The sequence below is a fragment of the Chrysochloris asiatica genome, unplaced genomic scaffold, assembly GCF_000296735.1.
Source record: "Chrysochloris asiatica unplaced genomic scaffold, ChrAsi1.0 scaffold00001, whole genome shotgun sequence".
Lineage (NCBI taxonomy): Eukaryota > Metazoa > Chordata > Mammalia > Afrosoricida > Chrysochloridae > Chrysochloris > Chrysochloris asiatica.
In genome coordinates, this window is record NW_006408519.1 from 7,661,969 (window position 1) to 7,675,252 (window position 13,284).

Sequence of the window (13,284 nt, forward strand, 5' to 3'; positions counted from 1 at the left end):
GATGAGGAAATGACGTTAAGGACATTATTATGGTATGATTTGAGAAACTGTAAATTAGGATTGAGGAGACAGCATCTGTACAGATAGATAAAAAGATTTAAAAATCAACAATATATAGGTAGATATTGAAGCCATATAGATGAGATGCCCATAGAAGTCATAGATTGAAGTGAAAAGAGGATTTAAAAAAGAAAAAAAACAACCTTTTATTGTAAATTGAGTGAAGGTTTACAGATAAGATCATCAGTTTTACATTCAGAAATACACTTTGTTTCATCTCAGTGATTACAATCCCCTCCATGTAAAATAATTATCCCACTTCCTTACTGTGGCTCCTATTTACATTTCACCCTCCTTCCCATATCTTCTTAACTTTGTTCTTAGGTAAATGTTGCTCTTCTCATTTTGAATGTCTGACCATTCCATGGTGAGCATACCTTACTATTGATGGTGTACCATATACACATATCTACTGTTTGGCTGAAAATTGGGCCACAAGGGTGAGTTCCTTTCCAGATCTGATGGGTAATTGAGGGCCATGGTCTTGGGTTCTTCTAATTCCTTTCTGACAAAGTAAGCCAAGTCTGTTTTTAAATAATTTTGAGTTCTATTCCACATTTTCCAACACTCTATCTGGAACCTTCCACTGTGATCCCTTTCAGAGCAGTTAGTAGTGGTAGCTGGGCACCATCTAATTTTTCTGGTCTCAGAATCATGGAGACTGATCTGATGTTTATGTCTTCATTGTTAAGTGAAATAGAGTAGGTTCCACCTCATAATGACCGATCTTGTATACCGTTTCCAAGGAGCAGCTGGTGGGGTTGAACTGCCAACCTTGTTAGCAGTACTTATCCTACAGTGCCACACCAAGCCTATCATTCCCAGGGTTTAAATATGTAACTCTTAAGAGACATGCAAATCATAAAAATGATATACCATCTCACCCCAGCATGAATAACAAAGTTCAAAGAAACAGAAAACAAATGCTGGTAAGGGTATGGAGAGATTAGAACCTCCTTCACTTCTGGTGGGACTGTAAAATGGTTCAACCACTGTGGAAAACAGTATTGGCAGTCCTAAAAAAAGTTGGGAATAGGAGTATAATATGACTCCGTAATCCTTCTACGTGGTATATATCCCAAAGTACAGAGCTGTGACATGAATAGATAACACACACACCCATGTTCATTTCAGTACCATTCACAATAGCAAAAACATGGAGAAAACCTTAATGCCCATCAGTCGAAGAATGGAAGAACAAATTTTGGTGCATACACACAATGAAATGCTCTGAAACATTGGATAACAATGAATCTTGGAAAAAACTCATAACATGGATGAACTTGGAGGAATTCGTCAATCACAAAAGAACAAATATTGTGTGAGACCACTATTGTAAAATGTCAAGAAAAAGTTTTTACACTGAATGAAATTTTCTTTGATGGTTACTAGGGTTGGGAAGAAATGGGAGGTGATAATTCACTGGTTAGAGGGTTGTTGTTCTTGTTAAGTGCTGTCGAGTTGGTTCCAACCCATAGCGACCCTGTATAGGATTCCAAGGAGCAGCTGATAAGCTTGAACCACTTACAGTTCAAATTGACTTTGCAATCCAACGCATTAACCCACAATGGTTAGGAGGTAGACACATGTTAATTTGGGTGATGGGGAAGGCAATATACAAGGGAGAAGTTGGCAAAAAAAAAGGATGAAGGAAGAGGAAAACAGGGAGGTGTGCAAAAGATGAAGCAAAACCCTGCAATAACAGTGATTTAAGTGTAGGTATGGGAGGGAGAGTGAGAGTGTACCCATATATAGGTAACAGTTTCATAGGATATCTGTATGTGGATATTTACCTTTGTTGCTAACATATCCATGAATATGATTGAGCATTGTTATTAAGTGCCTTCCAGTCAATTCTGACTCTTAGTGACCTTGAATAGGGTTTCTGAGGAGTGGCTTGTGGTTTTAAACTTCCTACCTTGTGGTTAGTAGTCAGTGCTTATCCTACAGTACACCAGGACTCCCTGTTAAAGCATGGTTGGTAATTGTCCTCAAGACAGTTCTGACTCATAGCAACCCTGTATAGGATTTCTGAGGAGTGACTGGTGAGTTTAACCTGCCAACCTTGCAATTCAAACCCACCTTGCAGTCCAGTGCATTATCCTATTGCACCACACCAGGACTACAGAGGGCAAAATTATGAAAACTTCTTCAACATTACGAAACACCTTGAGGGAATGATTTGCAGTGCTCAGAATCATAGTCTTGGGGAACACCATGGTCAATTGGCATAGCATGTCTACAACAACAACCTAACAACAACAACAACTTCTATTTAGCATTGTTCTGGAAGTTATAACCAGGGCAAAAAGCACGAAAACTGGCAAAAGGATGGAAAGGAATAATTTTGAATGCCATTTATAGATGATAAGATTTTGGACATAGAAAATCTTAAATATGATAAAAATGTTTTAATTAGTTGCTTAAGCAATGTTACGAATACAAACTCAAAATACAAGAAACAAACAAAAAGCCTACACTTTTAAGTACAGAAAAGAAGCAGTGGAATTTAAAAGATACTATTCCTGATGTCCTGCTATGGCACTGTAGGATAATGCACTGGACCACAAGGTAGGTTTCAACCAAAAGTTCAGTTGAAGCTTACCAGTTGCTCCTTGAAAACCCTATGCGGGATTTCTATGAGTTGAAACTGACTTGACAGCACTTAACATCAATTCCTAATGTCATTGATAATATCAGGTAGATAACAAAAGATGTACCTGACTTCTAAAGCAATTAAAGTTGTGAGATAGTGAAGATCCAATTAGGAAGGATAAACCATATTTCTGAATTAGAAGACAATGTTGAAGGATGCTAATTCTCTCAATCTATACAATAGTTCCCAATTTGCAATGTATTCAAGTTATGGCAAACAACACTTAAACAATTCTCTGATTTTGTTTGTACAGTTTATCATTAGTAATTTTCAGTGAAAAGACTAGTGCAGATTTAGGAAGCAAATGGTACTTTGAAATATATGAACTAAAAGAAGCACTCAGATAAATCTCACCAAATTTCTAACCAGAAACACCATTCCCATTCTGAGGGATAATCCAGATGTTCCAGAACCTTCCATAAGTGGAGTTATTTATGAAACTAATAAAATGCCAACTTCATTCAACTCTTGTGCATTGTCAGGGTACATTTTTATGACATTTTATATTTTTATGGAATATATCTAAATTTACATGTAGTGTTAAAAATCCCCAAAGACAAAAATCAGGAATATAAAGATAATGATAATGAAAGGCAATAATAATGAAAACTTAAAAAAAAAAAAAAAAATGATTTGACTTACGTAAAACCTTGCCATAAGTCAGCGGACTGCCTATATAATTATTCAGTGAATCTCTCAGGATTATTTTTACATAAATTAAGCTGATTATAGAATTTACATGGAAACATTAAGGGCAAAGAACAGCTAATGCAGCCCTGAAGAAGGAGGTTATAGTCCTGGTGTGGCACTGGGCCTTGGTGTGGCACTGTGGGTTAGTGCGCCAGACTGCGAAGCCATTAAAATGCAAGGTCGGCGGTTCAAGCTCACCAGCTGCTCCTCGGAAACCCTATATAGGGCAGCTATGAGTTGGAATTGACTCGATGGCACTTAACAACAACAACCAAATACCAAGATTCTTTAAAAAGCTAAGAAAATATATATTAGTACAAGGATACACAATAGAATGAGTATAAAGAGTTCAGAAACTGGCCGTACATTCTCAGTCACCTTGCTTTCTTTAAAAGATGACACTGCTTCACAGTGGAAAGGATGGCCTTTTCCATAAATGAGCTGGATTAATTTTACATTTGTAGGAAACAAACAATCTTGACCCATCTCCCACCATTTATAGATTGTAAATGTCAATATGAAAGGTAAATCACGTTTTTAAACAGGAGACTATCTTCTTAGGACAGTTAGGTTCTTACATGGGATGCAAAAAGCACGTCTGCAATAACGGACCTCTTCTCTTTACACTCCCTGCACACCGTAGTACATCCTTTCTCAAGCATAAGTTCCTGTTGACATACAATCCTAGTTTACACAGAATTATTCCTATGTCACATGAGAAACAACACCTGTATTTAAACTTTATACCTATGGTATAAAGTGCCATCGAGTTAGCTGCAGCTCATAGCAACCTCATGTAGGGTTTTCAAGGCTGTAAATCTCAGGAGCAGAAATCCTCATTTTCTTCCCACAGAGAAGTTGGTGGGCTAGAATTACTGACTTTGTGGTACACAGTCCAGTGCTTATCCTATACAGCCACCACATTTCCTACTGGTAGTAGTTAGAAAAAGAAGAAACTAGAGTTTGGGAAGTGAAAGGAAAAAGCTGTGAAGTGTTAAGTACAGCCTCATTCTGTAGTTCAGTGTGGAGAGAGAATCCATCTCAAAATGCCCTCCTTACGTGAGCAGTGGTCAAAGGTGAACTTGGGGGTCGGGGCGTCATTAAACATTTATAAACAAACGTTTTTAAAGGCTGAAAGGTATTCACCATTCAGATGGAGGTCTAAATGAAGGGGAAAAATACATTTTAACGGAGCAAAAACCTTTAAACATCATATTGTAAGTTTGGGAGAGGAAATTTCTGAAGATTTGGAAACCAACTGTACACTCCGCATTATTGAGAATTTCAAATTACCAATGATAAAAATCTTTGGAGTTATTTATTTTGTTTGCTATTATATGTTGTTGTTGTGATGTGCCATTGAATCGATTCCAACCCAAAGCGAGCCTGTACAGGGTGTCCAAGGAGCAGCTGGTGAGCTTGAACCACTGAACTTGCAGTTCAAATGACTTAGCAGTCTGACGCATTAGCCCACAGCGCCACACCAGAATCATGCTAGTGACTATTAAAAAATGTAAGGTATTCATTAGCCCATTTGTGGCCTGACCTCCACTTTTCATTTTTTGTTAAAATGTCCTAAATTTCTCAACTATAGAGTATCCTCTGATGAACTTTTTGTTTGTTTTTTATTGTAGTAAAATAAAGGCAAGAAAACATTTGCCAGTTTTTCATTTTCACATATTCCATTCCGGACATTAGTTATGGCTGCCATGTTGTATAGTCATCAGTCACCACTATCTGTTTCCATTGTTTTCCCTTTGTTTTTTCAGCACACCTTAAACGGTGTAAACCCATTTCTGTCGTCCCACCCATTCCAGGTTGTTAAGTGCCGTCAAGTGGATTCCGATTCATAGTGACCCTGTATAGGGTTTCCGAGGAGTAGTTGGTGGGTCTTAACTGCTGACCTTGTGGTTCGCAGTCTACTTCTGATCTTACAGTAGATTTGTGTTTAGGATAGTAATCATTTCATTGGGTATAGGATGTTATTGGAATACCAAATCAGGAAACAATAACATGGCGATAAAACGGAGTATTTAACACAAGAATAATGCACAATAAGGGGGAAAATCTACAAGCCATGAGCTGTGATGATAACAAGCCATTTCTTATGATGATACCTGTCTAACCAGGTGCTTGTCAGTATGTACCTCTCACATAGAAGGTATTTTCTTCTAAGATAACCAACTTTCTGGCTTTACAGCCACACCTTACTCAAAGGAGTGTAATTGGTACTAGAAGTAAGGTCTCTGAAAGAGGACTGTTTATCACATCTTCAAATTCAAACAAATTGAACTTTAAATAATCTATGTCAGCACCTGTATAAACAATTGTAGATCTGAATATGAGTGAACTCTTGAAGTCATGATTTAAATATTCTACCAATACTAGAAGTAACCTAAGTTATCTACAATTTTATTGTATTTCAAACACAAGAAAGTGGTATTGTGAAATGAACCCTACAATCAGCAGTATGTGCTAGTTGCCTTTAGATTTTGACATAAGTTTCGTTGTTGTGATAGAAGTGTACAAGGCGCCTTATATGATGCTAATTTGTAATTTTATAAGCACGTTGTGAAAACCAAAATGTACATGCTTTCCTCTTTAAGAAGGTATATTCCTGTTTGAAAGAGAATCATACATGAAAACAGATGGTTTCTATAGTACTTTTAGTTATATTTTATTTTAAACCCAACACCTAACAATTATGAATTTCTGGTATGGTGTTGTGGGATAAAAACACTAGACTACAAGGTTGGTTTGAACCTCAAAGTCGGCAGTTCAAAAGCTGCTCCTTGGAAATCTTATACAGGGTCACTATATTGAAAGTGCCATGGGCTGACTAAAGAGCCAACAGATCTGTGTTGTAAGAAGTGAAGCCAGAGCTCCTTGGAGGCCAGGATGGCCAAATTTCATCTCTCATACTTTGGACATATTGTCAGGAGGGATCAGTGGCTGGAGAAGGATATTATGTTTGGTAAGGTGGAGGGTCAGAGAAAAAAGGAAGACCCCCAACGAGATGGATCGGCCAGGTGGCATCGAGCATGGCAACAATAGTGAGGTTGGCCCAGGATCGGGCAGTGTTTTGTTCTGCTGTGCCTAAGGTTGCTATGGGTCAGTACCAACTCAATGGCACCTAACAACTACAACAAATGAGGCAGAACCAATTCAACAGCACTTAACAACAACAATTATTTTGAGATGTCACAATTTGAAATTTATTTAACACCAAAGTACTATCATCTCAAAGCATTTTAGTAACATTCACTGAATTCAAGAATAGTTATAATCACATTTTTCCATTTTTAAAATTTTATGTTACTAATTTTGTTAAGTGCCATGGAGTCAGTTCCAACTCACAGCTACCCTGGATTGGGTTTCCAAGGACAGGCTGATAGGTTTGAACTTCCTACCTTGCAATTAACAAGTACTTATCCTACAGTGCCACACCAGGACTCCTAAAATTATATAAAGCACATTAAATCTGCTCATTCAACAAAAAGCTTGACAGCTATCAGATTAGTGTCGATTTTTTCTTTGCGACTCTATTAAACAAGTACTGTTTCACTTTGGAATGTCTCATATTACTGTATGAGCTTTTACATATTAATGTATGAGCTTTCATACATTTCATAGGATTTTCATTGTTACAGTATAAGAAAAAGCATTTGAAATCTGTTTCTAACATGCCAGTGATTCTATGAGATTTTTCTATATAGAGCACTGCGATTCATTATGGAATTTTCTGTATTTCTCTCATTTTATATTGGTACATAAATATAAGCAGCATCATTTGTTAAGGTTTTGAAAAAAAGATCAGTTTTTCCAAAAAATCCTTCCAAGGCTTTAATACATTCTAATAATAATTTAAGTTTAATCTCCTTCCCTTGCTTGGTGTGGCACTGCGGCTTAATGCACTGATCTGCAAGGTTGGTTTTAACTGCAAAGCAGTTCAAGTTCACCAGCTGCTCCTTGGAAAACCTACATATGGTTCTGAACCAATTTGGTGGCACTTAACAACAACAATAACAAACCCTTTCCTTGGAATCCTGGTTTGGCACTGTAGAATAAGCACTGTATGGCTAACCACAAGGTCAATGGTTCAAACCCACCAACTGCCCCTTGGATACCCTCTACAGGGTCACTGTGAGTCATAACTGACTGGATGGCACATATCACAACTCAGCTCTACTGTTAGAGTGAAAGAAAACATAACCACTTCTCTGTTGCTTCTCAGAGCACTTGTTTTCATATGATCTGCTCAAATCACAGAGGAGCAAAGTTGAAGGAAACCTATTAAACCTAAGACCGTGGAAGCATTCCAACAATCTCACCATCTTATTTTCAAAGTTACCTTTTTATACATGTATGTATCTAGTTTTTAAGTGATTTTGTAAATACAAGAGTGTAAAGTCAAACTTATAAGAATATTTCAAATTTAGTTTTACCCAATTTAATGGAACCATTTCTTTTTTATCTTCTTCCTGAAAAGAGAATACTGATGTCACTGTATGATCTACAGGACTTTTCCTAAGGTCAGCATTCTGCTGAGATGTAATAGTTGTTTAACTAAGCATCAATAATAATTTCTGCATAGAAGAGCCTTTTTTTTTTTTTTTTTTCCTAAATGGGTAAGTGGAATTTAAAATGCTAATAATATTATTGTCTTCTAATGACACTCTCAAGGAAACTTGGTGACACAGTTGGTTAAGCACTGTGCTGCTAAGTGCAGGTTGGCCGTCCCAACCCACCGGCCACACCACAGGAGAAAGATAGTCTGCTTCCAGAACCTTATGGTCACTGTGAGTGGGAATTGTCTCAAAAGCAGTGAATGATGAACTGCTGCTTTCTGCAAGTCTTTATTGTGTGCTGTTCAAGTCTTCCAACCTCATAGAAATAGAACACTAAAAGGTCTATGTAAAAATGATTTAATATTTATTAACTTATTACAGAGCCGTTTTCATTTTAATTGTTAATGGATTGGCATTTAGCATTAAGACAAGAGTGGGTCAAGCTTGGCTTTTGTTATTGAAGGTTCACTCCAGTAGAGTAATCACAACATGGTCATCTCGGCCTTGCCATAACATTTCTCCTTCAAAGTCTACCAGTCCATGTTTCCTGGCCCGCATGAGAATGCCCACTACTTTATCTGAAATACGAACATATCTGTCAAAGAGATCTCCAAAAGTCACCTGGATCTTGCCATCTCGTCTGTGGCGAGCCATTGTGCGAATGATGAAGCACATGTCCATAATTTCTCTGTAGATGTGCTCCTGAGCCCGCTTGGCCCTTTCAGCAGTTTGAGTTCCCTCCTTGGGTCGGCCATAGCCCTCATCTCCTTTGTGTAAACGGGTGGACATGGCCAGCTCATAATCAAATTCTTCACTGAAAGGATTAAGCTTCTGGGATTGTGTGTGTTCATCCGCCCACTGTTGCCATTTCCCTTTCAAGTTGCCCACTTGGCTGTATTTCCGTTGGGCCTTGCAGCTGAGCTTCTCTGTAAATCTATTTGCCCTAAAGCAAAGAAAGGGTGAAGAATCCAGATAATGATATTTTAGCACCCAAATATTGCTTTCCCATTATTCTTCCTGCCCATATGCATTTTGATATATTTTTTCATTATAAAAATTATAAAATGGTATAACTTTTTCACTATAAAACAATACTAAAAAATCAGAAATTAAAAAAGAAAAATCATGGGCAGTACCATGGTTTCATTAGTTTGTTGTATATTTAATATTTTCTCTGAATAATAGTAATATTTTAAGTACTATAAAATATTAAACTCTTAAAAAAGGAAATCCTCCTTGCACATAGTAAAGCAAATGTACATATCTTGAAAGTTGTGTGCTAATTACATTTTGGAATTAGAATTATATCTGTACATTAAAGAAATCCACTTCTTATCAGAATTCTACAGCCTGTTTATTTTCTAAGGATTAGGTTTATAACACCACACACACATTGCAATATTCTCTCATATAATGTTTTATATATAAGTTTTAAATGAGATTACATATATACTAGTATCAGCAATGCATCACAAACTTTAAAACAACACCCAGCAATAGTAACATTTATTGGACAGTTACTATAATATTAACATTCTTCTAGTTTTCATTAATAGTTCCCACAACTACCTTAAGAGACTGAGATTATGAAAAATATTAAGATGCACCAGGCACTAATGGCAGTGATGATGAAACTGAAAAAATTTACCAACTTCTTCAGTCTGAAATTGATCAAACATGTAATCAAGATGCATTGCTAATTTTTGGTGATTGGAATACAAAGGTTGGAACAAAGAGAAGTATCAGTAGTTGGACAATATGGCCTTGATGATAGAAACAATGTTGGATATCACACAATAGAATTATGCCAGAATAATGAGTTTTTCATTGCAAATACCTTTTTTAACATAAAAAGCAATTATGCATATGGGCCTTACCAGATGGAATACACAGAAATCAAATTGACTACATCTGTAGGAAAGATGGTGGAAAAGCTCCATATCATCAAACCAAACAAGACCAGAAGCAAACTGTGGAATTGTTCATATGCAAGTTTAAGCTAAAGCTGAAGAATATTAAAACATCCACAAAACCCAAATAATGACCTTCAACATATCCCACCTCAAGAACTGATTTGATGCATTAGACACTAATGACCAAAGACTTGAAGATTGGTGGGATGGCATCAAGAACATCATCCAGGATGAAAGTCAGCAAATGGAAGAAATTAGGAGTTATAAGAGCTGAACATAAAATGTCAAAGGGCAGCTCAAGAATACAAAATCAAGTATTACAATGAAATGTGCAAAGACCTGGAGTTACAAAACCAAAAGGGAAGAGCACCCTTAGCCTTTCTCAAGCTGAGGGAATTTGAAGAAAAAATTCAAGCCTCAACTTGCACTATTGAGGGATTCTATGGACTACTGCTGTAGAATCAGCACTAGACTATAAACCACAAGGTCTGTTGTTCAAACCCACCAGCTGCTCCCTGCAAACCCTATACAGGGTTGCTATGAGTCAGAGCCACTTAACAATAACAACAACATGTGCAAAATTGTGAATGATGTAGAAATTATCAAAAGAAGATGGAAGGAATAAATGGAGTCAATGTACCAAAAAGAAATAATCAGTGTTCAGCCATTTCCAGAGGTAGCGTATGATCAAAAATCAATGGTAATGAGGGAGAAAGTCTCATGTGCATTGAAGACACTGGCAAATAATAAGACTCTGAAGTTGATGGCATACAAGTTGAAATCTTTCAACAAGCTGATGTAGCACTGGAGGCTCTCACTTACTATGCCAAGAAATTTGGAAGACAGCTACCTGGTGGACTAATTGGAAAAGATCCATAATTTTGCCCATTCCAGTGGAGTTCTGGTAGTGTAATGGTTACGAATCGGGCTGCGAACCGCAAGGTCAGCAGTTCGAAACTACCAGCTGTTCCGTGGGAGAAAGATGAGGCTTTCTGCTCCTGTAAAGATTTACAACTTTGGAAATCTGTACACAGGGTCGCTATGGGTTGGTTCCAACTCAATGGCACGTAGCCACCACCAAAGAGAGATAACATAACAGAATGTAGAAATTATAGGACTATCATTATTATTGCATGCAAGTTAAATTTTGCTAAAGATAATTCAAAAACTACCTCAACAGCACACTGACAGAGAACTGACAGAGGTTCAAGTTTGATTCAGTTGAAGAAGTGGAATAAGGGATATGATTGCTGACGTCAGTTAGATCTTGGTTGAAAGCAGAGAGTACCAGAAAGACAGCATGCTGAACAAATATTCTGAGAAACTGTATTATATGAAGAAGACCATAATTTTAGGATTGGATGATGACTCATTAACAAACTGATATGCAGATAATACAACCTTGCTTGTTGAAAGCAAAGAGAACTTAAAAATTACTTATTGATGAAGATCTAAGACCACAGCTTTCAGTATGGGTTGAACCTCAATGTAAAGAAAGCAAAAATCCCTACCACTGGACCAATACATAACATCATGATAAAGGGAGAAAAGATGGAAGTTCTCAAAGACTTAGGTTTGCTTGGATACAGTATCAATACTCATGGAAGCAACAAAGCAGCAGCCAAAAATGACATGACGTATTGTGTGAGGCAAACCTGCTGCACAAGATTTCTATAAAGTGTTAAAGAGCAAAGATGTCAGTTTGAGGACTAAGGTGCACCTGACCCAAGCCATGGTGTTTTTAGTAGTCTCATATACACCTGATAGTAAGACAATTACTATGGGAGACCACAGAAGAATTTATGCGTTTGAGTTTTGGTGGTAAAGGGTAACATTAAAAGTACCGTGGACTTCCAAAAGAACAAACAAATCTGTATAGGAAAAATTATAACCAGAGTACTCCTTAGAAGCCAGAATGGCTATACTTCATCTCTCATATTAGTAGGACATCATGCTTGGTAAAATGGAGGTTCAGTGAAAAAGTGGAAGGCCACCAACCAGAGTGATTGGCACAGTGGCAGCAGCAAAGGGCTCAAGCATCCTAAGGAATGAGAGGATGGCACAGGAATGGGCAGCTTTTCATTCTGTTGTGTAGATAGCCTTTCTGAGTTGGAACCAACTCGACAGCACTTAACAACAACATCCTAAGAGATAGTATATCTACTTCATAGATGAGGAAATTCAGGCCAGAGAAGTTAAGTAACATGCTTTAAATCACAAAGCTCTTATGTGGTAGAAGAAAGGTTTGAGCCAAAGTTAAGCTTGTCACCATAGTCTATATTCATAGCTGCTATGGAATTATGCCTTAAATCAGTGACAGAGCCAGAATTCAAACTCCAAAGAGTCTGAGGCTATTTTTCCACTTAGGCAATGATGACACTGGCATGGACAGAGTCTAACCATTGACTGTGTGCTTCAAATGTGTAAGTCTCTCTTTGGAATTTGGGATGAATTTTCCTATAAAAAGCAGAACTGGAAAGTATAGGCCTGTGGTGTTTTGAGGCTGTATATAGTTATAATATCACCACTTGTCTGTCAGTTTGTCGCACTATGGTAGCTTGCAAGTTGTTGTGATACTGGAAGCTATGCCACTGGTATTTTGAATGCTAGCAGGTTCACCCAAGTTTGACAGATTTCAGTTGAGCATCAGACTCAGAAAAAGGAGAGCCAACTACTTCTGAATGTTTAGCCACTGAAAATCTTATAAATAGCAGTAAAACACTATGAATAACACCTGAATATGGAATACTGAAACCTTATGAATAGCACCAAAATATTGTCAGATATAGAAAGGAGCCCTGTAGGTTGGAAGGTGCTCAGAATATGGCTGGGGAATTGCTGACGCCTCAAAGTAGAGTTAACCATGATGACTCAAACAGAGTAAAGTCTTCGAGATCATCTTTGCTAATGGGGCATAATTCAAAATGAGAAGAAACAGCTGAAAACAGCCATTAGTAAGTGAAACATGGAATGTACGAAGTATGACTACAAGAAAATCGGAAGTTCTCAAAAATGAAATGGCATGCATAAACATCGATATCCTATTATTCAAATCTATACACCAAACACTAAAGACAGTGATGATGAAATTGAAAATTTCTACCAACTTCTTCAATCTTAATTGGTCTAACATGTTATAAAGATGTATTGATAATTACTGATGATTGGAATGCAAAGGTTGGAAATAAAGGATCAGTAGTTTGAAAATTTACGCAACAACCACTAAAGCCAGTGAGGATGAAATTGAAGAATTCTACCAACTTCTTCAATCTGAAATCAATCAAACATGCAATCAAGATGTATTGATTACTACTGGTGATTGGAATGCAAAGGTTGGGAGCAAAGAGGAAGGATCAGTAGTTGGAAAATATGGCCTTGGTGATAGAAATGATGCTGG

At 37.3% G+C, this 13,284-nt stretch overlaps 1 protein-coding gene across 1 annotated transcript in view; it reads right to left on the minus strand.

Annotated features, from left to right (window-relative positions):
- Positions 1–8,439: 8,439 nt before the first annotated feature.
- The window catches only part of ABRA (actin-binding Rho activating protein), an 11,123-nt gene continuing 6,278 nt past the window's right edge, over positions 8,440–13,284 (minus strand). Inside the window, exon 2 of the mRNA XM_006830636.1 lies at positions 8,440–8,917. Coding sequence (XP_006830699.1) covers positions 8,440–8,917 — 478 coding nt within the window. The remainder of the gene's footprint in view (positions 8,918–13,284) is intronic.